The 25,516-nt window shown below is 57.4% G+C and overlaps 1 protein-coding gene across 9 annotated transcripts; it reads right to left on the reverse strand.

The window, feature by feature from the left end:
• Positions 1-644: 644 nt before the first annotated feature.
• Positions 645-22,273, reverse strand: PEAR1 (platelet endothelial aggregation receptor 1). Of its 9 annotated transcripts, none has more exons than XM_043877393.1 (25): positions 22,253-22,273; positions 13,775-13,905; positions 11,803-11,912; positions 11,034-11,138; positions 10,581-10,681; positions 9,728-9,820; positions 9,218-9,461; positions 8,395-8,515; positions 8,058-8,194; positions 7,758-7,970; positions 7,258-7,432; positions 7,043-7,163; positions 6,725-6,820; positions 6,168-6,331; positions 5,973-6,075; positions 5,693-5,839; positions 5,367-5,492; positions 4,348-4,476; positions 4,116-4,244; positions 3,710-3,922; positions 3,409-3,497; positions 3,136-3,298; positions 2,921-2,995; positions 2,580-2,828; positions 645-1,873 (listed from the first exon to the last, which is right to left on the reverse strand). In XM_043877393.1, exons 3-25 carry the CDS (start codon positions 11,901-11,903, stop codon positions 1,722-1,724), a joined length of 3,246 nt encoding a protein of 1,081 aa, XP_043733328.1. In that variant the 5' UTR covers positions 11,904-11,912; positions 13,775-13,905; positions 22,253-22,273; the 3' UTR covers positions 645-1,721. The 9 variants fall into 9 exon arrangements, with proteins under 9 accessions (XP_043733328.1, XP_043733329.1, XP_043733324.1 ...); XM_043877394.1 differs by lacking the exon at positions 22,253-22,273 and adding an exon at positions 21,707-21,859 and having other exon boundaries at positions 3,163-3,298; XM_043877389.1 differs by lacking the exon at positions 22,253-22,273 and adding an exon at positions 21,707-21,859.
• Positions 22,274-25,516: the final 3,243 nt, after the last annotated feature.

Genomic DNA, 25,516 nt, shown 5'->3' on the forward strand with positions numbered 1-25,516 from the left:
TAGGGCGAGATCAAGGCGGAGAGGTGGGGCTGGGGAGGCGGGCTAGAGACCATCCAAAGCCATCCGCGAAAGTGAGCTCGGGGAAGCCGGGCGTCAGCTCAGTGTATTAGGGATCATGGCTGTCGGAGGAACCTAGGAAAGAGTCCGGGCAGGGACAGATCGTCTCCGGGGTCCGCCCTCCTCTCCTCTAAGGAGAGGGCCCCAGGTGGAAAAGTCCCAGAGAGACCCGCAGAATTGGCGAGTTGGCGTGGCTCTTGATTTGTAATCTCGACCCCATATATTTAGCTTCCTGGAGATCTGGGGACTTAAGTTGATCGACTGAGTTAACGAGGCGGGTCACGCTTCCTAGAAAGTTGGATTCAAAGTCCTCAGGTAGCCTAGCCCCTGCTGGGCCCCCGTCTGAGTATACCCTCTCCCTGTCCCCTCTGCTCTCCTGCCCACTCCATTCCATCCCCCTCCCCCACCCCCACTCCCAGACCTTCCCACCTTTGAGCCTTTGTGCTGTTCCCCTGTAGAGAGTCTACCCTTTGGGAAAGGCTTCGACCTGCCCAGGCTTGTAGCTCTCAGAGCAGCAATTTGCCCATCTATCTTAGCATGTGCCAGTATTTACCATTGGTACCTTTAACTCACTCAGCCACTCAGCCTTTGGGGGAACATTTATTGAGTGCCTACTATGTGCCAAGGGGAACCAATGTTGAACATAAACACGGGATTCCTGCTTTCGGGGAACTTACAGTCTGGTGGGGAAGGCAGAGAAGAATCAAATAATCACATTAAAAACCAACACATTAGAGAGGTACCTGGCACCCTGTTGGCCTTTTGCAGGCATCTGGTGCATAAATACATCTGTCATCAGTGCCATGAAAGAGAAAACGGGATGTGGAGTACAAGCAGGAGGTAACAGGTGAGTGGGGGAGGAAGAGCATTCCAGATGTGCTAAGTCCCTGTCATAGGAAGCCGTGTGGCTGAGAGAAGGACACAGAGGCCAGTGTAACTGAAGCAGAGAGACAGGGAACACAGTTCAGAGTAAGGCTGAAGAGACAGACAGGCCAGGCCAGCAAAGCCTTTAAAGCCTTGGACAATTTTGACTGTAGCCCAAGAGCAATGGGCCACCAATGGAGACTTTCAGGCAGAGGTAACCTAATCAGCTTGTGTTTTGAGCAGTTGATTGGAGGGAGGACCAGATGAATGCAGGGATGCCAGTCAGGCTATTTCTAGATTTAACTGGGTTTGGGCTGCCTCTCCATTACAGTGAGTGCCGCAAGTCAGGATCAGTGCCTGGTACCCCTCTGAAACCACACACACACACATACAAACACACCCCCCTACACACACACCCCCCCCACACACACACAAACACACACGCACAGAGCCTAGGCTAGGAGTACACAGAAAATTTACCCAATATACATTTTTTACATTGATTTGAAATCAGTTATCCAGCAACATTGAACCCACCAGTTTATGTACACAGGGCCCGAGGGGCCTTGGGAAGCACTGGGTTGGGGAACAGGAACACAGACTTCTTGCTGACTGTGTTCCCATGACAGAACCTGGGAGCCAGGCTCCCATCTCCTCTCCATTCACATCTTCTATTAAACATGTTCATGTTCACGGCCGGCCAGTCCCCTCCCTGCTCCTGGCAGGGTACAGTGGGCTCTGTCCTCAGCCTTGAGCAGCAAAGAACAGGTATGCTGACTTCTGCACACCATCTCGGCTCCTCAGCGGTCCTGGCGCCGAACTGGGGGTGAGGGGGGATGCCGAACCGGAGGCAAGTCGTAGTGTACAGGGATGTGGCTGTTCTTGGGAGAGTCATAGTGTCCAGGAGGCAGGCCCGGTGGCAGTGGGGGCTGGGACCCCTCAGAGTCTCGGTCTGGGGACAGAGAGGGGAGCCGACAGAGGGAGGGAGGTGACTCCTCCCCTTCCCACCACTCTCCTCCCCTCTCCAGCGTCTTCTGCCCAAAGCCAGATGAATAGTGCCTGGCTATCCGCCACTTTGTGCAGCTCCTTAGCTGCCAGTGGGGGAGGCCACCTCAACCTGCCCACCTCACAAAATAGGAAGACACTCTGTCACCTGCCTTGTTCCCAGCTTTTCTGGGTATCAAGTTTACAGCTCAGGTGCTATAAAACCACCATTTCAAATCCTTAGCACTGTGAGGTGGGTACCGCCACCTACAGACTCTAAGAGGCAGTATGACTTCCCAAACACCACCCTTGGTTTAAGCTTAAGTCTAAACCCCAAAGAAGGCTTTCCTGATAGCTCAGTGGTAAAGAATCTATCTGCCAACGCAGGAGATGTGGGTTCGATCCCTGGGTGGGGAAGATCCCCTGGAGAAGGAAATGGCAACCCACTCCAGTATTCTTCCCTGGGAAATCCCATGGACAGAGGAGCCTGGTGGCTACAGTCCACAGGCTTGCAAAGAGTCGCACACAACTTAGCGACTAAACAACAAATGACCCCAAAGACCTTGCTCTTGCTACCACTTCCTGCCACCTCCACATTCTTGTCCCCTGTCCCTTCTCTCTTCCCAGATCCCTTGTCCCTGTTCTGTCTGCTCCAGTGGAAAAGGAGGGCTCACCATGGACCAGAGGGCTGGGCTGCTCATAGGTACCACTGTCTCTCTGTGGCTGGGGGTGTCGCCGTCTCTGGCTGTCCGGGAGCTGAGGAAGCTGCCTGGGGGGAGACCCTGAGGAAGGGCCTTTCATCTCCACGTAGCTGCTCTCCCGGGGGTTCCCTAGCAGGCTGGGCAGGTCCCGGATGGTGGCATAGGGGTTTTCACTGCTCAGGGAAGCCATGCTGGCCCCCAGCCCCTCTTCAGAGATGGGTCCTAAAGATGGGGGAAAGAAGTCAGGCTCAGTGGAGGCACTGGCTCGTAAACCCCAGGGCAGCCCCCTCCCAGCCCCGCCGGCGTGCGCTCACCTTTACTGTAGAATGGGCCGGGGCCATTAGTGTTGCTGTAGCTACAGCTGTAGCTTCGGTCCAGGTGGCTGCTACCTAGCCAGGAGAAAGCAACCCGCAATCAGGCCCCTGGTCCGCACCCCAGGGTCCCCTCCTCTAGAACTGCCCGGAACCCCTTCCACAGACATGCGCGCTCAGATGGAGCCGGATGCTGGGCTGCACGCAGCCACCCTCACCAGAGGCCTTGGCCCCCAGGCTTCTACCTCTGTCCAGAGGCCCTGGCGGGGGCTCCCGGCGGTGCTTCCAGTCTGCAGGTAGCGTGGCATGGTTATCAAGTCCGTGGGCTCCACCTGGTCGCTCAGAGGCCTGGAGGCTGGCAAAGAGCTGACTGCCTGGAACCTGGCAGGGGAGGGTGGGACAGGGAGGGGAGCACGCAGAGCTGGAGCTCTCCGGAGACCCGGAGCTGCACCCACCGGGCGCCCACGGTGCACGCCCACCCTGGCACTGACCTTCTTAGCGGGCGGGGGGTTCGGCGAGCACTGTGACAGGGTGTGGTAGCTGGGGTTGGAGTAGTAGTGACTGTAGCTCGGGGGGACATCTGCACAACAGACACGGGTGCGGGGTGGCCTGCCGGGTCAGACACAGGCCTGGGCCCAAGACAGCCGTTCATCCCAGGAGATCCGTAATCGGCCTCTCTGACCCCGCTTCCCATCTCCTAGGTCCAGGGAGGGATGCAGAAGCCCCGCATCCCATCTGCCCTGTGCCGAAGAGTCAGCCACGCCCATGAGCCCCGCCCCCGGGCCGGCTCACCTGGCATGACATACTCAGAGCCGTCCAGTCGCCCGCTGCTGTAGGCCACGGCCAGGTGCCGGTGCTCCTTGCCTTTCTGCCAGTGACGGTAGCCAATGAACAGCGCCACCAGGGCCACCACCAGGGATCCCAGCACTGCGATGCCAACCACTGCCCCGAGCGAGTTATAGGCCACTGGAGAGGTGGGCATCATGGTGAACGGCTCCTGGCTCCCTATGTGGGATGGAGTGGTTGCTGAGGACAGTGTCTTGGCCCTGTTGGTGAGCTTAGGATGATGCATGGGTGGGAGAGGCCCCAGCAGGAAGGTAGGGTGATACAAGAGTACCACCTAGCAGAGACCTGGACAGGTACCTATGTCCTGGTTCCCTGGGGACCGTGCAGAGGCAGGGGCTAGATGAGAACTCACCAATCCTGCAGGGGGCACCACTGTGCCCTGGAGGACACACACAGGCCCCAGTCTCCGGGTGGCACCTCTCTCCAGGACCGCACTGGCATGGTTGGGAGCAGTTGGCACCAAACATCCCTGGAGAACAGCCTGGGAGAAAGTGGAAGAGGAGATCAGAGGGGCAAGGGAATGGCAGTCCCCTCCTCGGGCTAGGGCTGGCAGTCGGGGCATGGAGTTGCCCTTCTATTGGTACCTTCCAAGCAGAGATGTCCGGTCCAGCCCGGGGGACAGAAACAACTCCCATCCTGGGGGTGGCAGGTCCCACCATGGCGACACTGGCAGAGCTGGGCACAGTTGGCTCCCCAGTGTCCCAAAGGGCATGCTGCGGGAGACAAGGTTGGAGCCTGTCTGGCGGTCAGGATCAGCGTCTCCTGGGTGAATTCTCAGTCCCCAGCATCGCTGAAGCCTTCCAGTCAGCTTTGGTCTCCCCAGAGACACCAAAGCTTAGAACGGTATCTACACACTGATGACTCACAAATGCTTATCTGTAGCCGTGTCTCTAGCCTGATTTTCAGACCCACGTGCCCAGCTGCCTGCCTAACCTCTGCACTTGCCTGTCTAACAGCCTTTCAAAATAATGTGATCAGGGTCAGACAACCAAAAGCTTCCAAACTACCCTACATCGCTTAGCTCTGGACTTTTTTTTTTTTTAATATAAGAGAGAAGTAAATGCTCACACTATTCAAGGCATAATTTTTGTGTATATGATACTAGCAGATAATCTAATAGTAGTTATCGAATTCTATGGAAAAAGTCATCTCCAAAATCACTTCCCTCTACCCTGCCTTTTTCATGGTAACTGCTTCTCATTTTCCCTTTTCAAAATTTGCTTTATTCAGTTTTTTGGACTAATCTTTTCCATGATGTTCTTCATATGTTTATGTGGGAAAGAGGCCATTATAAATAAACAAAAAATAAATTGGTGATGCAAAAAAAAAAAAAAAGTCCAAAACTGAGCTTATGGTTTTCCCATTTTTCCCATGCAGAAGGGCAGGGAACTTTTTTTCCCTGACCTGTTCATTGCTGCATCCTGAGCATCTAGAACAATACCCAGCATGTAGGTGATGCCCAATAAATATTTGCTTATTGTGTTTATATCAATGGCTGGATAAAGGTGGGTCCAGAGGCTTTTATACCCAGGCTCAGGGGAATGGAAAGCTCTCGGTCCTCAGCCCATCCCCTCGGCACTCAGACACACAGGCCGCCACGTACGTTGAGAGCAGTCAGGGCCGGTCCAGCCAGCCAGGCAGTAGCAGGTCCCATTCGAAGGGTGGCAGGAGGAATGGTTGGCACACTTGCAGGGCACACAGCGTTTGCCATAGCGGCCAGGCTGACAGGCTGGGGGAAAGGGGCTCGTGGTGACTGGGAGCAGGGGCCAACCCTCAGTCAGCCCTTGACTCCACCCTCTCCCTGCCTCCTTCCGGCTGTGGTAACCAGCCCATAGACTGGAGTCAGCACAGGAGACCAAGGGGGCTAGAGTGGGGGCTTCTGGCTTCTGACACTGGACTGAAAGGCAGGGGGAGGGGAGAGAGCCTCACATTTCTGGCAGGAGGGGCCTCGGAATCCGGGTGCACAAATGCAATTGCCGTTCTTGGGGATGCAGGTGCCCCCGTTCTTGCAGGTACAGGTGTTGCTACAGTTGGCTCCCCAGAAGCCCTCAGGGCAGGGCTGGTGGCAGCGGGTACCTGTGAGAGGGGTAGGATGAGCCTGGCCTGTGTCCCCTCTCCTCATCCATAACGATTCTCTGCACACATGTCCTGTGGGATACATTCCCCCCACCCCACGGTAAGCCTGGGGCCCGCCCACCATGAGGCTCACCTGTCCACCCAGCCTGGCACTGGCAGTGTCCGTGAACAGGATCGCAGCCGTCAGCATGCTCACAGTCACAGCGACTGGCACAGCCTTCACCAAACTGCCCCTTCTTAGAGACGGACGGAGGGTAGGACCGGCCAGTAAGCCGGGGGATGTGGTGCCCTCCCCTCCACCCAGGCAGGCAGGCGGTTGCACACTTACCGGGCAGGGGAGCTGGCAGTGGGCCCCATGCCACCCAGGGGTACAGGTACAGGCTCCAGTCTGGGGGCTGCAGGCTGCCTCATGAGCACACTGGCAGCTGGCGTTGCAACCGAAGCCCCAGGTTCCCGGCGGGCAGGGCACAGAGCAGTTACCACGCTGCCAACCTGGAAGAGGGGCTTGTAGGTAGGCATGGGGACCCAGCTGCCCTCCTGAGCAAGCACATGCTGGGCAACGACTGTGTCAGACTCTGAGCTACCAGCACGGGGCGGGGGATGGGGTGCTCACGCCTGTAGGAGATGTCGGACAGAAGGCTGAATGACCGTCGGGGATGCACCACCCCCTTCTGGGTCTTGGTTGCCTCTTCTGCCAAAAGAAGGGGGTTGGCAGCAAACCCAAATGCTTACAGAGGCCCCATTAAATAACTAAATGTGTTCTCCAGGTCATGGGTAAGACAATAGGGAGGAGTGGGGACTGGAGACTGAGACGTTTGTTAAATATGATGGAGAGCTAGTCAAACAAAACACGTGTATCAGAACCCAGCCCTAAAGACTGCCCACGGGCCACCGCTGGTAGATCTCCTGGCGCCGGCATTCTGTGATTCTGTATGACTGAGGATGAGGAATGTTCAGCGAAGAGATGCCTCTGGCCTGGGCCTTTAAGGACAATTGGGATTTTTGTGGTTGAAACAAAAGCAAAGTGGATATTCCAGGAAGGAAGTAGCCTGGCTACTTTCCCGCCGTCCAGCTGCTGCCCAGTGATTCTGCCCATACCCTGCAGCCTCTCCCCTACCCTTGGCCGGCCCCTGCGCTTGGACTCTCCCTTCGTCCCAGGACCCCGCCCCCAAATCGCCCTTCCAGGAGACCCCAACCCAGTACCTTCCTTGCAGACGCAGGCGCCGTCGATGGGCGAGCAGGCGATGGCATTTTCGCAGGAACAGCGTGCGGAGCAGTTGACTCCGTAGGTGTCAGGGGGGCAGAGGCTGGCGCAGTGCGGTCCCTGAAAGTGGGGGGTGGGTGGGCGCACTCATGAGACGGGCGGGCGGACTCCCTGGGCCTCTTCCGCACCTCCCTCGCGGCGGGGCTCGCCTCACCGTGTAGCCGGGCGCGCACCGGCAGAGGCCGCTGTCGGGCTGGCAGACGCCGCCGTGAAGGCAGAGGCAGTGCTCCTGGCAGCCCGGCCCGTGTGTGTCCTCCGGGCAGCTCTCGTTGCAGTGGAGGCCGGCCCAGCCCGGCAGGCACGAGCACTCCCCGCTCATCGGGTGGCAGCTGCGGGCGGAGGCGCGGGCGCGAGGCGGTCTGAGCCGGCGTCCGCAGCCGACCTCCCCCCGCCCCACCCCCACCTCCGCGTGGTGGGAGCCGAGCACGGCGGGGTGGAGGGGGTAATCAGGGAGGCTCCGCGCCGTTCCGAGGGCGGTCCCCCACACCTCTGTCCCCGATGCCCCGCCCGGTCCCCCCTGCCACACCTGTGTCCCCCCCCCCCCCCCCCGCCCAGGATATGCCCCCGGTGCTTTTCGTAACTCCTGTGGCTTCAGCACTGAAGGCCTCTCCCACTGGCCTCCTGACCCCTTGACCGCAGCGTCCCACGGCCTACCTGAGGCTGTGTTCCGGGTCGCAGGTGCAGGGCTCCTGGCAGCTGAGGCCGTAGAGGCCGTCGGGGCAGAGGCGCTCGGCGCAGCGGTCCCCGGTGAAGCCGTGTTCGCACAGACACGCGCCGTTGGCCGGGAAGCAGCGGGCGCCCGGGGCGCAGTCGCACGTCTCAGCGCAGTCCTGCCCAAAGCGGCCCACGGGGCACTCCTCGCGGCACCTGGGCGCCTCGGGGGAGTGAGCCTGGCAGACGCCATCCCCAGACGCACCCGCACCCCTCACTCACGCCCGGGCTCCCACCACTCACCGGTCCCCCGTGTATCCCGGAGCACAGCGACACTGCCCGGTGAATCGGTCGCAGAGGCCTCCGTTGTGACAGCGACATTCCTGGGAGCAGTTGGGTCCATGGAAGCCCTCGGGGCAGGGCAGGGAGCAGATGGTGCCCTGTGGGGGGTGAGAGGTCAACAGACCCCCAGGAGCCCAGCCCCCTCCCCATCGCCGGAGGACCCACCAATACCCTATACCCCCAAAAACTCAAACCTCTCCAGGGCCCCCACAGCCTACCCCCCTCACACACATCCCCCTCTGAAGCCCTGGCGAGAACCACCCACAGAATTCATACCCACAGGCCCCACCATTCATACCGTCCAGCCAGGTGGGCAGCTGCAGGAATCCTGGGAGGCCTGGAAGACTCCCCCGTTTTGGCAAGGAGGAGCGCTGGGGCAGGAGAAGCCAGCACTCCGGGGCGAACAGGACACCTCGCAGCTGCCGGGCAGAGGGGGTGAGGTCAGTCTGTAAACAAGCGGCACCTACGGAATTCCCCCTTTGCCTCCCAGGGTTCAGTGAGCCACACCCACCCGGCCGGCCCCGCGGTGTCTCATCCCCCTTCCCTGCTGGGTAGGGCAGGGATCAAAAGCTTCCAGGACTGGAAATGGCAGGGACACACAGCCCCCTCAAGTGGGACAGAGTGAAGAGCCATGGGTGGTCTGTCTGCTCTCCCCATGCTCTCCATTCCACCTTTGCGCATGCTGGTCTCTCTCTGGGGGCTCATCCCAAGGGCTCAACTCTGGAGCTCCTCCATGAAGCTGGATCTTTGATCTCCAACTAGATGGATGGTCTCCCTCCTGTGACTCCCCAGCCGCCCCTGCACCCTGCCTTGCAATAGGTTCTCTGTGACTGTCTCAGCCCCACTTGGGGACATACTTTTACACACACTCTGGCTCATGTTATCTTCACAGCAACCCTTTGAGATGGACAATACTGCCCCCATTTCATAGAAAACAAACTCGTGAAGAGACAGTAATGTAGTCAAGGTTGCTCCACCAGGGAACAGCAAAGCTGGGACCAGGATCTCGGCCTCTTGGTTCCACCCCCAAATTGAGGATCCTGAGTCCCCTGGTATCCCCATATATGCCCGTGCATCCTGTGTCTGCCACCCCGTTAGTGTGTGTTCCTCCCGTTACATACCTGGGCCCAGTTCTCTCTGGGGGGCAGAGGCAGGCTCCGGTCTCGGGGTTACAGGGTGCCCCGTGGCACTGGCAGCTGAACTGGCAGGCAGGGCCATAGCGGCCAGTGGAGCAGGGCTGAAGGCAGTGCGGGGGCTGCAGGCCAGAGGGACAGGAGCATGCCCCACTCTTGAGGTCACAGGAGCTGCCGTTGCCGCAGTTGCAGGGCTGGTCACACTTCGGCCCCCACACTCCTGGGGCGCAAGCTGGGGGATGAGAGGGTGGAAGGGGGTCACCGGGGTCTTGCCCCTCCCCAGCTCCAGTTAGTTCCTGTCTTTCTCTCCTGGCCCCCACACATGCCCCCATGCCTGGCTTTGGCCCATCCCCTGCACCACACCCCCAGAAGAGGCAGCTGGCTGCAGTGGGACTCTGCTGGGTGGTTGCCCGGGGTCCTCAGCATCTGTGCCCGGTAGGGAGGGTGTGCCTCCCTGGAGGCACAGAAGGACCCGCCCTGCAGCCACCAGCCACTCACCGCTGGAGCAGTCGTCACCCCGCCAGTCTTGCACACATTGGCACCGATTGGGTGCCACACAGCGGCCATGGACACACTCCTGAGCACAGAGCGCTGGGGCAGAGACGGGGTTGGGAGTGAGCCGATGCTTCCATTCCTGCCCTACCCACCTTTTGTCCTCTGAAGCCCAGCCCCAGCTTCCTCCCATACCAGGGACCTGGAGTTAGCCTGCCAAGCAGCATTTCAGCCTCTCAGACACAGAAAGACTGAGAGTAAGCAACTCAGGTCGGAGCATGCCAAGACGAGATTCTGGACTCCCTAGCTGCTTTCTGTGAAGTTTTCAAAGCAGCTTGTTGGGAAATGAGGGTGGGGGTGAGGCTCCTCCTCACACAGGAGCCAGATATGGATGCTGTCCAGAGGGGGAGGGGGGTGGCCAGGCTGGGTAGGAGTCTCTGCAGGGGGTTGGTGATGGTCCAAGCTGAGGAAAGGGGAGAGAGAGCGAGCAGGCTCCACTCTGGAGATTTCAGGGTGCCGGGGACAGGGGACAGGAGAGACTGGACAGCGACAAGTCAAAACAGATAGGGACAGGCAGAGTCAGAGAGAGAAGTGGACCCCGAGCCCGGGGACACAGTGACAAAGAGACCCAGGCGGCCCCAAGACAGAGATGCAGAGCCTGAGACAGCTGACGGACTTGGACAGAGGGAGTGGGGGGGATGTGGGGTCAGCTAGAGACAGAGGTCTGAAGTGGCAGCTTTGTCCCTCGAGACAGACAGGGCCGGGGAGGCGGAGGGCGGAGGAGCAGCCCCCCCGGTCGGGGTGGGGAAGGACTGGGTGGCCCAGGCTCTGGCCGCTGCCCAGTCCCCCCAGCACTCACGGACACAGGCGCCGTGGCTCTCATAGAAGCCCCGGCAGCACCGCAGGCGCAGCCGGTGTTCCGTCTTCACCACCTGGCGGTACACGGTCCGGTAGACAACTCTGGGGGAGACCCAGGGGTGGCCCTCAGTCTCCCCTGCAGAGGCCCCGGCTTCCACCCCACAGCCTGGCCACAGGCTGGCCCTGGGAGGGCCTTGGGCACCTCCCAACACTCTACACTGGGGGAGCAGAGAAAGAACATTCTCTCTTTGCCCCCCACACAGCCGCACACCCACACCACACACCACACCTGCACACCCAAACATACACACCCCACACACCGCGCCTTGAGCCCAGATGCTTCCTCTGAATTTTGAAGGCTCGGAGAGAAGGATGGGGGTGCAGAGGCCCAGGGCCTGGGCCAAGGCAGCTACTCTGGCAGCCCACCCGCCCACGGCGGGGGCCGGGTACTCACGTGGGCCGGGGGCAGCTGTGTGGGCTCTCCCAGGGCCGGTCGCAGGGCTCCGAGGGGAGCAGGCTGAAGGGGCGGGAGTGCGACTCCTTGGTCGTGGTGGTGAAACTGTAAGACAGGGATCAAGGTCGGGGCCCAGGGCAGGGAGAGACTGAGGCGGCACCCAGGGACAGGGGTGTGGGGGCTGGGTCACAGCGCGGAATATTTAGGTTTGCCCCTCCAAGCCGAGGATGGAGCCCCATCCTGTCGTCCTTCACTCTAGAGGGATCCTCCCCGAGTTGGAATATTCCTGGGAATATGCCATTCCAGCCTTCTGTTCTCCACCCCTGCCACCTGGCCTCCTTATCCCTATATGGGGAGATTGAGCTAGAACTGACTTCTGGGCCCAGAGGATGGTGATGGGTTGAAGCATGTCCGGCCAAATCTGGCCTTGCTCCCCAGCCCCGTCCCCTTTCCTCTCCCTGGGCGAGACCCTCTGCTTGCCCCACAGTGAATAGCTCCTACCCTGTACTTTGTCCTGCAGCCAGCCTCACACAGGGACCAAGGAACTGGGATAAAGAGAGGACAGGGTCAGAGCTGAGATGGAGAATGAAACGATCAAGATGGGGATAGAGTCAGAGCATTCCATCAAGGGAGCAGAGGTAATAGATGCAGAAATAGGAAGGAGGTGAGGCTGGAGAGAGGGAGGTGATGAGGAAGGAGGAGCCCCAGGGGGGAGAGTAAGGGGCAGGGGGCTTGGCGCCCTCAGGGTGCAGCAGGGGCCCTCTCTCACCTTTCCCAGAAGCTGCAGGTGTTGGGGTCCTTGGGGTTGAGGGTGGCAGCCAGCCCCAGCTCCAGGGCCAGGAGAAGGAGGGCCCGCAGGGGTGGTGACATTGCAGGGGCCTGTGACGGGGCCAGGTGCGGAGCAGGTGAGGGGCACTGTGGCCACAGACCTGGGGGAGCAAGTCTCTGCAGAGACGGAGCCAGGCTGACAGAGGAGATGAGGCTGCTGCCTCTGGCCCTCTGAGCCCTGCTCCCCGGGCTCCAGGTCTTACTCCTGACCGGGTGAAGCACCACCATGCTTCTGAGTCTTTCTCGCATGGTTTCCTCTGTCTGGACATCCTCCTCTCCTTCTTCACCTTGAGCACTCACCTTTCAAGGTCTAGCCCAAGTATCACCCCTCTTTCCTTGCCCTGCTCCTCAACTTCCACTGGCAGACAGCCCCCACCCATTCTTTCAGGGACCCCCAGCACCATTCACCCACAGACTGCTGTTTCAGTGCCTGTTCCCTGACCATGACCTCTGGAGGCCGGGACCTGTGCGTGAATGCCCAGCCCCCAGCCCAGTCCCTACCCAGGGTACCTGGGTATTGTGCCAAGGTTCCCTGGGGGCTCAGACAGGAAAGAATCTGCCTGTAATGCAGGAGACCTGGGTTCGATCCCTGGATTGGGAAGATCCCCTGGAGGAGGGCACGGCAATGCACTCCTGTATTCTTGCCTGGAGAATCCCCATGGACAGAGGAGCCTGGCAGGCTATGGTCCAGGGGGTCGCAAAGAGCTGGACACGACTGAGCGACTGAGCACAACTCAGTGAAATAGGAGTCGATGAAGGGAAGTTATAAGAGAAGCCGGCCTGGGCTCAGTTAGGGAAGGAACTTTCCAACAGTTGAAGCAGTTCTGTGACAGAACCAGCAGTGGTGAGCTCCCTGTCCCTGAAGGTAGGCAGGCAGAGGCCAACACCACCCAGTCTGGGGGCTTCCTATTGGGGAGGAGTAGGACTGGGTCCCAGTGACCCTGAAAAGGGCCCCTCCCACCACTGCTGCGCTGACACAGCTCCTACTGTCTCCTGAGAACCAGTGGTGACTTCTCTTCCCGGCTTCTTGATCAGTGGTGTCACGTTAGTAGTTTGAAACCAAGCACGGGGGGATTATTTACACCACGGACATCGGCAAACACCACAAACCGGGGCCAGCACCCCTCCCCACCAGAGCCGGTTGTTAAAAGCCGTGCTAGCACACCCCTGCACCCAACGCTCGGCACGTCACAGAGGAGGTCCCCAACCCGACCTCAGACTTAAGAAGCAGCCCCCCAGCTCCCTCTGACCACCCACCCGCCATCTGGAAATGGGCTCCTCCCCGCCTCCTCCACGCCTGGCCTCGCCCGGTGGGTGGGAAGCGGCTCAGGACCTCAGAGGAGTCTGTTCAGGCTCCTGGGCTCAGCAGCAGCTGAGCCCCGTGAGCAGCCACCCCCGCCGCCGGTTTCAGATTCTCTGTTCAGTGTTCCTAAAACTTGCCCTGGCTCCCTCCTCTACACCTCCCTGAAGCACCCACATCTGCTTATAATTTTCCCGGGAAGAGAGAAAGGTCATGGTAGCTGGCCCCTTCCCCCTGAGTATCTCTGGAATGCCTGCCGCCAGCCCCACCCCAGGCCCCCCACCCACACACTCCCGGGTCCGTAGCAGCAGCCGCTCTCAGCTCCCATCAAGGCAGCGCTTCTAGGGATGCTCCCCACCATGCATTCTGCCCCACCAGTAAACCCTCCAGTGGTCTGCTCACCACTCTCTCAACTACAGGGCTGGCCCACCTCTCCTCCCCAGGTTTCCTCATCCTGCCACAAATGTCCACCCACACCCTCCAGTCTTGCAGAGCTGTAAGGCCCTCCCAGGTCTCTGGTTAGGGGCCCCATCACAGCTCCCCCGGGGCAGATCTCCCACCTCTAGTCCTCTCTGTGTTCTTCCCAGCCATCCTCAGTCCCCAAGTAACTCACCAGGGCTCTATGGCATCCTGGGGCCTGAGAAACTCAGGTGAGCCAGGGACAGGGTGTCACAGTCCTCAGGCCCCAGGGCCAGGGGGCATCCAGAGACGATCCTGGGGGTCCCGGTGCTCAGGATATGGAGCCTGAAGACAGGAAATAGAGCCCAGCTAGAAGGTGTGCAGGCGGGGAGGGCAGCAGGGAGCAATGATCGTGGGCTGAGCATGGGGTGGCTCCATCCTCCCACCACCCTGAACTCCGAAGGTAGGATGGGGAGAGCTGGGGGAGGTCCAGAAGCCTCCTTCCCAGCCCTCTCTGAGGGGCTGAGGGAGGGACCCAGCCTGGCCTCAGAGAGCTAGGCCGCAGTCAAGAGTTTCCTTCAGGTGACCCCACAGTCTGGCCCCCCACCCACACAGCCCCCCAGCTCCCTCCCCAACAGATTTGGCTCCTTCTCCCAAGGTTCCAAAACTACACCAGCTCTCCTCTGTCTGGTCCCAGCTGATCTTCTCCCCACTTCTCCCTCGAGTATGCATGGCAGCAAACCCAGGGACAGGGCCCCGGACCCTCCACATATCTCCCCTGTTCACCCGGCAGTTGGTCCATACTCCCCTCTTCCTGGAGCCTGGCCTGGGGTCCCGTCCTCCAACTGGAGCCCAGTCTGCCTGGATGGAGGGTCATCACCATTGTTCCCGGGTGAACCTCATCTCCAGCCATTCAGGGACGCCCCACTCCACCCCCAGGCTTCCCATGGCCTGGATCCATCCCCAGAGCTCAAGGCTGCAGTGAGGTGGAAAAGACCTGCGGCACGAAGGCCCCAGGAGGTGGAGTGGGGTGGGGGCTGCCCTCCCAGAGAGAGAAAGTCCTCCTTTCATATACATCAGCCCCCTCCCACTGGCCACCTCCTCTTAACCAACTTCCAGAGCAAACTGTTCAGGGGAGCATGCGGCGGTTTAGTCACTAAGTCGTGTCTGACTCTTGGGACCCCATGGACCATAGCCCACCAGGCTCCTCTGTCCATGGGATTTCCAGGCAACAATACTGGAGCGGGTTGCCATTTCCTTTTCCAGGGGATCTTCTCCTGCATTGCAGGCGGATTCTTTACCGACTGAGCCACCAGGGAAGCATGAGGGGGCCTTAACCCTAACCCTAGGGGGTTGACTCTAATAGCTAGAGGGGTGGGGTGATTCCCTTTTCCCAAAGGGCCTCAGGGCAGGACTGGAGTGCAGAGGAGGCCCCATCTGGTCAGTGGTGGGGCTGGAAGCCAGGATGGAGTGGGTGAGATCAGTGGGTGGTCCGCAGGGAGAGGAGAGATGGGATGGGGATCCTGGCAGGGAGGAGCAGGGTTTGGCCTCACCAGCCTCAGCCCCTGAGGAGGGAACACAGGCCAGACCAGGAGCCCCCACCTGGCGCCTTAGGCTTGTTTACATCTGAGCCTTTGTCCCTGAGGGGCTGGGGAACCTGAGACCCCGGCCCACCCTCCCCCAGCACCTCCAAGCCCAGCGGCACTGGGGTCCATGTGCCCCTTCAAGGGGTTTAAATCAGACAACTACCGGCTCCCCATCTGACCCCAGGGCCTGCACTGTAGGCTCCGTTCTTCTTCCCATACAGATAACACCCCCAGCCCCCTTTCTCCACTTCACCTCTGGACTGAGGGACCCACACACCTTTCCTCACAACTGGAATAACAATGTGACCCCATGTATCATTTACCATGTTGGCACAAGCAGTGTGCTGAACAGTTTATATGGATCGTCTCGGGTAAAGCTTATGTCAACCCACCGTGGTGAGGAGGGCATGGCAACCCACTCCAGTATTATTGCCTGGAGAATCCCATGAACAGAGGGGCCTTGGAGGCTATAGTCCATGGGGTCACAAAGAGTCAGACACAACTGAAGCGACTTATCACGCATGCAGCCCATGGTGGTAGCTATTGTTATTCACTTTACAGATGAGGAAATAGGGAAGGACAGGGTACATCCCCTGCCCAAGGCCACATGGACAGCAATGTCAGAGCTGGGATCCAAACCCAGACCAGCAGAGCCCTCCCCCTGCGGTTCCAGTCTCTCCCGAGCCCAGGCGGGAATCCCAGGGGCTTTGCATCTCTTTTTAATAGCCTTGATTATGGTGAGGGGGTGCCTGGCAGGGGCTGGACAGGGGAAGGGGATGGGGGGGGGGCGATGCCACAAGAACTCGATCAGAGGCGTGGGAACCAGGATGTGTTTACAGTCGAGAATGAGCTGACACTTCTCTCTCCTCCACCTCGAGATGCAAAGCAGCTGGGCGCCTGGCCAGGCCTCCCAGTCCCCAGTCCCGCCTGCGAGGGCCCCCCAGCATCCCTGCCCTCTCAGCCTCCAGGCCCACGCAGGGCCCAACCCAGCTTGTCCTCCCCTGCTCCTCTATTTCGCCTGATCCCCTCTGGTGGGGAGCCCTTCCACCCTCACTGTGTTACAGCCTCTGCTAGGAGGAGAGGAATGGGTCTGGGGCCTCTGGGAGGGGAGTGGAGCTCCTAGTGGACCGGAGATGGTCCATTTCTATAGAAAGCAGGGAGCAAGAGTGGGGCTGATGGAAGTGAGACAGCAGGAGGGACTTCCCCACCAGCTCCCTTCCAGCTGCTCTTCTCTGGGAGGTGGTGCAGCTAAAGATACCCTCTGAACTCTGCAGCCCCCGCCACTCCTGTTCAAACCTGGGTTCGAATCCCAGCTCTCAGCTCCCTCATCTCTAAAGCGGGGAGGGTAATAGTACTTCTCTTCACAGGTTGTCATGCAGAGCCATAAATGAGTTAATATAGACAAAGAGCTAAGAGAACTACAAAAGAAGCTCAATGAACAACCACTGTTTGCTAGAGCATCCTTAGACCCAGTACTCCTGCACCCAGAGCGGCCCCTTCCCCACTCCACTTGGCACTGTCATACTCTTTGAGCATCAATTCCAGGAAAAACTGTTTCTCTTTTTTATCTTTTTTTGCTGAAGAACCCCTAGGATGATCCGGGAATGGGAATGGGGCCTTAGATGCTGACAAAGAGAAAGGATGTGGGGAGGGGAGGGGATCACGCTTCCCCCGAGAACCCTATCCCCCAGAATGACGGGCTGCCCGCCAGGTACGTCTTCAAGCCAAAAGCGGTTGATGAGGCAGGACGCCTGAGTTCTGTTTCCCCCCCGCCCCAGCTCTCAGCTTGAGCACCCACTCCAGCTCTTTTTCTTGGCTCCACTAGCCCCCCTTCTCTCTTCTCTGTCTCTCTCTTCCCCCTTCCCATCTTGGAGGCCAAAGTTTCTAGTACTTACAAGCTGTACAACCTCAGGCACATCACTTGAGCCCTGTGAGCCTCCTTTTCCTCATCTGTAAAATGGGAGAACAGCTCCGCATCTCCCAGAGTTCAGTGGGAGTTGGAACTGCTGGTTCCAACAACCATCCTAGAACAGAGCCTCAGGCCACAGGCTGCTCAGTGGACCATGCAAGAACAGAATCCCCAAGTTCTGGCTCTCTGCCTCTTTCTTTTTGCCTTTTCTTCATCAGAAACTCTCCATTTCTGAAACAGAAACTTTCTGTTGTTTTTTTCTTTCTCCACTCTCCGTTTCTGAAACAGAAACTTTCTGTTGTTTTTTTCTTTCTCCGTCACTTTCTTGGTCTCTTTCTGCCTCTCTCCTTCCTTTTCTGTATCAAAGCTACCATGTACAGTTGTGTAGTATGTTCACTGCGCTAGGGAATCTGCCTTTAGGTGTGGAGTGGAGGCTGACGCCAGCCACGATCCACACACTGAGCCCTCATGTCTTAGCATGGTGCCAAGGTTGCCTTGCCCTGTAGCTCTCTTGTCTTTCAGGATCTCCCCCACGTCTGTCTGTTCTCTGTACCCTTTCCTGACCTCTCTTTGCCTTGGAGACAGGATGGCTTGGTCCTTCCCACTCAGCACAGAGATCCGAGTCCAAAGACTTCCATCCCCTCCCCACGCAGCGATGCCCTCTGACCCAGCTCTGCCAGCAGCCTAGACTGCTCTGCTCCACGTGCCACTCAGAACATCCGTGTGCACACTCGTACACGCATGCACAAAGCCCCTCCTACATCCAGCCAAGCCAGGCCTCCGGCACGCCAGGCATGTCTGCCGGATGGAGGGACAGGAAGCCTGCACACTCGTGCTCCAAAGGCTGGGCGGGAAGGGAGCAGGGGTGAGGGGCCGCTCTTGTGTTCTCTGTGGCTCAGGAAACAGAAGCTAGAGGGTCCTCAGCCCGACCTGTTTACTCATCAGGAAATAGAGAAACTGCAGGAGTTCTGATTCACCAAACATTCACCACATGCCTGCTGGAGGCTGGAGCCAATCCAGACCCTCACCATCACCCATAGGTGTAGTGACTGTCAACCCCGGGTCACAGAAGAGACCGGGGAGGTTCTCTGGTAGAAAGACTTGCCCAAGGGCCAACGGATCAGCAGAGGCGCAGCAGGATTCGAATCTGCTTTAAAGAACAAAGCAGTGGAGGTGGGGGGAGGTGACCTCTGGGGTGACCCAGACCCAGAGCAGGGGAGTCGCTCCCCCTGCTCATCGCCACCCCCAGATAACCCCAGAAAGTGCACCTCCGCTCTGGCCACTGCCTCTCTCTAACGCCTCTGTGGCTCCCCAGCACCCTCGGAAACGGCGCCCAGGGCCCAGGTGGCCAGCCCCTGCTCCTGGGCTCCCATCGCACTGGACGTGTCTCTCACCACACAGCCACCTCTGCCCAGGCCGCCTCTGGAATATCCAGGTCCTACCCCTCCTTCCAGGCCAGCCTCCTCCAGGAAGCCCCCTCAGTGACTCCACACCTCCCCTGTTCCTCCCTTTCCTGGGACCTTCCTCCAGGCTCTTAGCACATTCACCACTGTGGCCCACCGGAGCCCTGGGGTGCTCCCCAATTCTTCCCTGAGGCCAGCTTCAAGCTGGACATGGACCAGTCCCCAGGGGCCCAGCACTCCTCAAACTCCAGCCAGGGAGACCAGTGTCCTTCCTCTGGGGCCAGGTGGGACTAACCTAGGTCAAGCCAGGAGTTCACAGCCTCCGGAAGCCCTGCAGTCTGATGACCTGATGAGGTAATGGGGACCCCATCCTGTGGCTGCCAGCTTGTGAGTGAGGCTGGCTTCCCCGCCAGACTGGGACAGCCTCTAATTCCATTCCTGTCTGAGGCTCTAAGAGTGGCCGGGCTGTCCCCCAAATGTTCCCTCGTGGCTCCCATCCCGTGGTCATTATATTCTTATTAAAGGCTGTCTTCCCCACTGGAATGAGCTCTGTAGGGTCAGGGCACTTCTCTGCCTGCCTCAGCATCCAGTCCCCAGCTCTGGCCAGCACCTACAGGCACACATCTAGGGTGTGCGGCACCCAGTGGGCGCTAAGTGAGTGTTGTGTGGAGTGGATGGACTGATAAACTCTAAATCCTTTTTGACTTGGGTAAGCCTGACCTTACTTGGTGGGAAATGGGGGAGAGGGAGAGGCTGCGGCTTGCTCCTGGCTCACCAGACACCAGGGCCTCCCTTCCAGGGCCTTTAAGACCCAACATTGGTAAGTCGATGGAAGGTGGAGTTCAGAAAGAACTTCCCAACATTACAAAGTGAAGGGCAGCTCCAGACCTGCCCTCCTGAAGGCAGCGGGCAGGAATTCCTCAGGGCTGGCCTCCAAGTTCCTCTGGGATGAGGGCATGGGAGTCCAGGGCACTGAGTCACCTGGAGAGGAGGGGTGTGTCCTTCTCCTGCACTTCCCCTCAGGGACGACGCCCACCCCACGCTGTCTATCCACACACCTCCTTCTGCACAGAGCAGGGCGCAGATGCTGCTATGTGGGGGCCGGCTGGGAGGCCCAGGCGGGAGAGGAACTCAGAAGGCTCCATGGCCCAGCGCCCACCTGGGTGCTAGAGCCCTCGATCTTGCCATGTGTAGGTGCTGTGACACCAGCGACCACCCCTATACGGTGAGCTGGGTCTTTTCTGTTCATTCACTCAGTAACCCTAGAAGGAAGGTGCTATTATACTGCCTGTTTTGTAGATGCAGTAATCCCGCTTTCACTGCCCAGGGACAGGGTTCAATCCCTCGATGGGGAACTAAGGTCCCACAAGCCATGCAATCCCCCAAGAAACAAATCCCAAAGAGGGTAAGTAATTTTCCCAAGGGCACACAGCCAGTCAAGGGCAGGGTGGGTACGTGGACCAGGTCCATCAAGCGCTAAAGACAAGGCTGCCCCTTGTAGGTCCTTCTTTCCCTGTGATTTCTCTTTGGTCTTTGGACTCTGTCTCCCCTTCTGTTTCTACCTTCTCTACCTCCTTCTTGTTCTTTTTCTCAGTCTCTGCTCTGTTTTTCCAAATATGCTGTGTTTTTCCAAATATTTCTGCCTGTGTTTTTTTTCATCTGTTCGTCTCTGCTTCCACATTTCTGATTCTCTTTATCTCTGTCTTTGTCTTTCTCTCTCTTCTTCCCTGTCTCCTCTTGCTCCTCCTGCTAGCTTCTCTCTGATAGTTTAGGTGACCAGACTGGTACCAACACGGTTCCCAGAGCTAGGATGGGCCCCAGGGTCCCTCATGCACCCTGGGAAGGGTCTTTTTCAAGGCTTCCAAGGCTACTCAAAGGAGAAGTTCAGAGCACTGTGGTGGAGGACTCTCTCTAGCGACGTGTGTTGGTGGCAGGGAGGCAGACAGCAGCCCAGCGACCAGGTTTCCAAACCGTGGACGGGGCTGCCTGGAGAGCTAGTTTCCTCTTCTGGGAAAGTCTGATAGGGAATGGAAGGGGGGGCAGTGGGTAGTGGAGAAACAGATGCCAACCCTCAGCTTCACCTCCCGGTGAAGACAGGAAGACAGAGGGGAGCCTGGCCAAACCAGCTCCTAGGTGGCAGGGAGGGTTGCCCCAACTGCAATGGCAGGTTTGCTGGGTAGGCTTTAGGAAACCGCAAAAACGGGAGAGACAGCAGCAGGGGACAGATGGCTAAAGAGAGGAGAGCGGTCCCACACCCTGGCCCCCATGTGCCCACCCCAGGGACTAACGCATGGATTGGGATGGAGTGGGATTCAGACAGCTCCCTGACCCCCCCAGGCCCAGCTTAAGGCCAGGGTTGAGAGCTGACCCCTTGCCCAATCCTGCCTGGAACCGAGGTCTGGCTGAGCCTGGGAGCCTGGGAAACTCGGGCCAGCACAAGCTGTTCCCATCCCCGGGGACCAGGGTCACAGCCCAGTCTCGGGAAAGGCCACTCATAAAAGGCCAGAGCAGGACAGCTAAAAGTTCCCTACTGGAGGCTGGAGATGCGGCCCCCTCTGGGACCCCCCTACCCTCCTCCCCCTCACACACACCAGCCCACAGGGCTTTCTGAGGATCCACATGCCTGAGATCTTTGGCCAACTCCCTACTCCCCAAACCAGCAAAGCTGTGAGCCCCAGGGACCTGCAAGCCTGGGTCCCTTCCCTCCATAATCCTCAAACATTTCTCCTGGTGGGGAGAGGAGGGACCCGGTAATAAACACAGAGCAGGCACAGTTCTAAGCAGGAGACATGTTTTTGCTCTCTAAACCTCACAACAATCCCATAAGGCAGGCACTGTATCTTATCATTCCCCTTTTAGAAATGAGAAACCAAGACACAGGTCCTACAGCTAATAAGGGGACAAGTCGAGATTCCAACCTGGGCAGCCTTGACTCCAACGTGGGTGCTCTTAACACTAGGCATCCTTCAGCCAAGAGGGCCTGGTAACAGCTTCTCTCTCCAGCCCTCAGAGGGGGCCAGTGGGGTGGTGGCTGCCCCTGGACTCACCAAGTCCCGTACAAGGGGCTGGGAAGCGGCCTCATTTGCGTGTCATTTACATGCAATTTTATTATGAATGGCAACCCCCAATCCCCTTTGGCCCATCTCCACTGCCCCATCCCCTTCAGGTCTCTCTTTCCCCCCACACACTCCACCCAGAGGTCCCCCAGGGCAGAGTGGTCGCGGGACCAGGGCGGCGCCATCACTCACCTGCCTCGCGACCTTATTTCTCCGTTTGCCTAGGATGGGGAACGCCCGGGTGGGCCCAGAGGAGGACAGGGCAGGGGTCCCTGCGTGGAGCCCTAGCCCGACTGCGGGAGCGGCCGGGAGGCCGAACGTTGTGGATCGCTGGGCTGGGAGGGGCGCGGAGGGGCGGGGGGCAGGAAGGGGGTGGGAACTCGGGCCCTCGCCAAGGCAGGAAGTTTTGACAAGGAAACCGGGAGTCGGGGGAGGGGAGATCCAGAGTGCCCGGGGAGCGAGGCTGTGTAGGGGTGGGACCTCGGAGGCCAAGCGGCGGCGAGGCCGACACGGCAGCCTGGACCGGGTGCAGAGAGGGGACGAGCACGGGACAAGAGCAGGGGTCCCGGCCCGAGTCCCTCCTCGGCTCTTCACCAGCTGTGCGGCCAGAGGGTACTCTGCCTCTCTGGCCTCAGCTTTCCCGTCTGTAAAGTGGGGTGGCGGAGGGAAATTAATGAGATCGTCCACGTCGGGCACCTTCCCAGTGCGGCCCAACAATTATCTTATTACAGGCACTACCTGGGGATCGACCGGCGCGTCCCAGACTGGGAGAGCCGCGACGGGGAAATGTCTCTCCTCTTCTCCGGCCTGAGGAGGGTGTGATCCTGGGAAGCAGAGTTCCGCGGAGTCTCCGCCTCTGCCCGCCCCCTCGGTCCAGAGCCCCGGCGCTCCGCTGCACCGCGCGCGGCGGACTCTGCGCAGACCCGGCACGAGCCGGGCGCCACCTGGCGGCCAGCGCCCGCCTCCGCACAGCCCGCGACTCCCGACCCGGGAGAAGTGCATCGCAGCCGAGGTGGACAACCTGAATCTCACCCTTCTTAGGGCACTTTTCCCTTCTCAGCCTCTGAGAGGGCAGAGGCAATTTTCGCTAACAACTAATATTTGTTTTCAACGTCGTTAGATCTTTAGGTATTGGTTCATTTAATCCTTAACTCGAGATCGGTTCTATTTACATGATGATGTTCATGTAATTAGGACACCAGCAAGTGGCAAAAACAGGATTTGAACTAAGTTCTTTGGTCCGTCTGATTACAGGGCTCTCTCTACAAACCCCGCCCGGGACAGAAAAAGGTACAATTCAGGAAAAGCAAGACAAGTACATTCCTCTTTGGCAACTTCAACTTTATTGAGGTAATATAACTGACATACAAGTTCTCAAAATACCCACTTAAAAGTGTTCGATGAAGTTCTTTTACATTTTTATGGCGGTAAAATATGTATAATATAAATGTTATCATTTTAACCATTTTAAGTGTTCAGTTCAATGGCATAAAGTGCATTCATATTGTTCAACCATCACCACCAGCCACTTCCATAATTTTTTCATCATCCCAAACTGAAACTGTGTACCCATCTAACTATAACTTCTCATTCCTCCTCCCTAGCCCCTCCATTCTACTTTCCGCTTCCATGAATTTGATTCGGTACTTCATATAAGTGGAATAATACATTATTTGTCCCTACAATATGTATCTGGCTTGTTCACTTAGTTCAATGTCTTAGTTTGAAGCTGTTTTGTTTTGGGGGTTTTTATTTGTTTTTGTTTTGTTTTGGCATGCCATGGGGCTTGTGGCGTCTTAGTTCCCTGACCAGGAATTGAGCCCAGGCCATTGGCCAGAGCTGTGAAAGCACTGAATCCTAACCATCAGGACTTTCCCAGGGGAAAGTTTGATTAGTTTTGACAAATGTGTCATCTGTCAAAAACTTTTTTAAAAAAGACATTTTCCTCTCTCCAAAACTTTCCTTGTGCTCCTTTGCAGATAATGTTCCACCTGCTATTCCATCCTCACTCCCCAAAGCCAGCCCTATGAAATTTCTAATCTGCTGTCACTGTAGATTTTTTGGTCTAGAATTTCATATAAATGGACTTACACAATATGTACTCATTCATGTCTGGCTTCTTTCATTTACCATAGATCTTTTGTTCCTTGCTGAGTGATATTCCTCACTGAGTGATATTCCATTGTATAGATATATCACAATTTGTGTCTACACCAGTTGATAGGCATTGAATTTTTTTCCAGTTTTAGGCTATTATGAATAAAGCTACTGTGAACAATCATACACAAGTCTTGTGTGAACATGTTTTCATTTATTTCTGTAACTATTTAGAAGTGGGATTGCTGGGTTGTAACAATTATGAATACTTCATGTATTCTGGTTTCAAGCCCTTTGTCAAAAATATGTATTGAGAATACTCTCTATTCTGAGAGAAAAGCTCGTGTTGTTGAGTTTGGTGCTTCGAGTGATGGGAGGTGAAGGGAAGGCTCGGATTGGACAGTGCTGCTCGCTTTGGGGAAAGAAGGCAAGGTTGGATGTTGCTTCTCCTGACTCCAGTGTTACCAAAAGTCTCCAGCAGGGGACAGCAGAAACCAGAGGACAGATCCTGGGTCCGGAGGCCAAAGACCATAGAGTGGCAGTATGTCCGAGGCCAGAGGGGCTTTGAAGGTCACTTGATGGATCACTTTCCTGGGGTAAATGGGGAGACCCGAAGGCTAGAGAGGAAGAATGTGGGCTCCTCCCTCCTTGACCTGGCTCTCTTGTGTGGTGACCCAAGGATGAAAGAGCAGATAACCAAGGAGGGTCTTGGAATACAGAAATGGAAAAACCAGACCCTTATCATCTTTCCCTCCCCTATGTTGTAACTATTAATGGAACAATATAACCTGTCTCCCCTCCTACCCTATAGGGAGGAGGTGTTTGCCTTACTCTTCCCCCCACCCAGTGTACGTGCCTCATCTAATCAGCAAATGACACGCCAGACCCCACTCCTTGTACCCTGGGTATAAAAGTGGTTTAAGGGTCCCCATTCATTGTCGGTTCTCCCTTGAGCTGGCCCACTGTTCTAACAGCGTCTCCCACCCTAATAAATTTTATCTCCCTCTCATTCTGTCTCATGTCTGGAAAATTCTTTTCCAACATGCACCCAGACCATGACAACTTGTTCTCATCTTTTCACATTCAGCTCGTCTGTCCTTTCTCTGGGAGCCCTTCCAGCTTCTCCGCATCCCACTCCTGTATATGAAAGCTTAACTTGCCTCTCTTTTGCTAAACGCTTAGTTCTTCAAGTACTGGGGCCAGGTTGATACCGTCTTTGGGATCTCAGGGCCTGGTACAAACTAAGTACTCAATAAACTTTGAGTGAATGGCTGCCACCCTGTGCAACGATCTTCCAAGTCTCTGCACCAACTTTGCCTCCTGGGCCCAGCCCTGTAGCTAGAAGGATAGAAGTTCCCCTGTTGCCTCCCTGGAAGGTACAAGGGAGTCTACCTTCACCCTTTTGTTCAATAGCACCGGTTTTGTGTTTACCTGTTGTTGGGCTGCATCCCACAGGCCTGCAAGCCCTGTAATTTCCCAGCCTCAAGACCGAAGAAAGAGCCCAGAGTTATTGATAGAGACATCAGTGGTTTAATAGATGGGGGATCTTACACACCTGAAGCAAGGTCCTGGAGGCACTGGGGAGGTGGGGGTGGTTTCAGTTAGAGAGGAACTGACGTCAGGTTGGTTCATGGGTTAGCAGGGTAGCCAGCAGCGGGGCTCCCCCTTTTGATAAACTACCACAGTGAAGACAGTTCTGACCTAAAGGTTAGAACAATCACTAGCTGGGGCCAGGGATGAGTATGTAGCCATTTACTGATTAGGCTCTATGATTAAGAGGGAAGGTCAGTCATAGGAGAGGATGTAGGTGAAGCAGGGACTGGTCAAACAGGGGATGTACAGAGAGCAAGAGAATAGCCATCTTGGGTGGCCTGATACTGGTGTCCAGTGCCCAGAATACAGAGG

This window comes from Cervus elaphus, chromosome 20 (genome assembly GCF_910594005.1).
Source record: "Cervus elaphus chromosome 20, mCerEla1.1, whole genome shotgun sequence".
Taxonomy (NCBI): Eukaryota; Metazoa; Chordata; class Mammalia; order Artiodactyla; family Cervidae; genus Cervus; species Cervus elaphus.

Coding starts and splice junctions, on each gene's coding strand:
- PEAR1 (XM_043877393.1), bottom strand. CDS start 11,903: ATGTCACCACCCCTGCGGGCCCTCCTTCTCCTGGCCCTGGAGCTGGGG. Junction 5,493..5,692: donor AGGCCCCTCCTGCCAGAAAT/GTGAGGCTCTCT, acceptor CCTTTCCCCCAG/CCTGTCAGCCTGGCCGCTAT. Junction 2,996..3,135: donor CCTGGGGGCCAAGGCCTCTG/GTGAGGGTGGCT, acceptor TCTCCTGGCTAG/GTAGCAGCCACCTGGACCGA.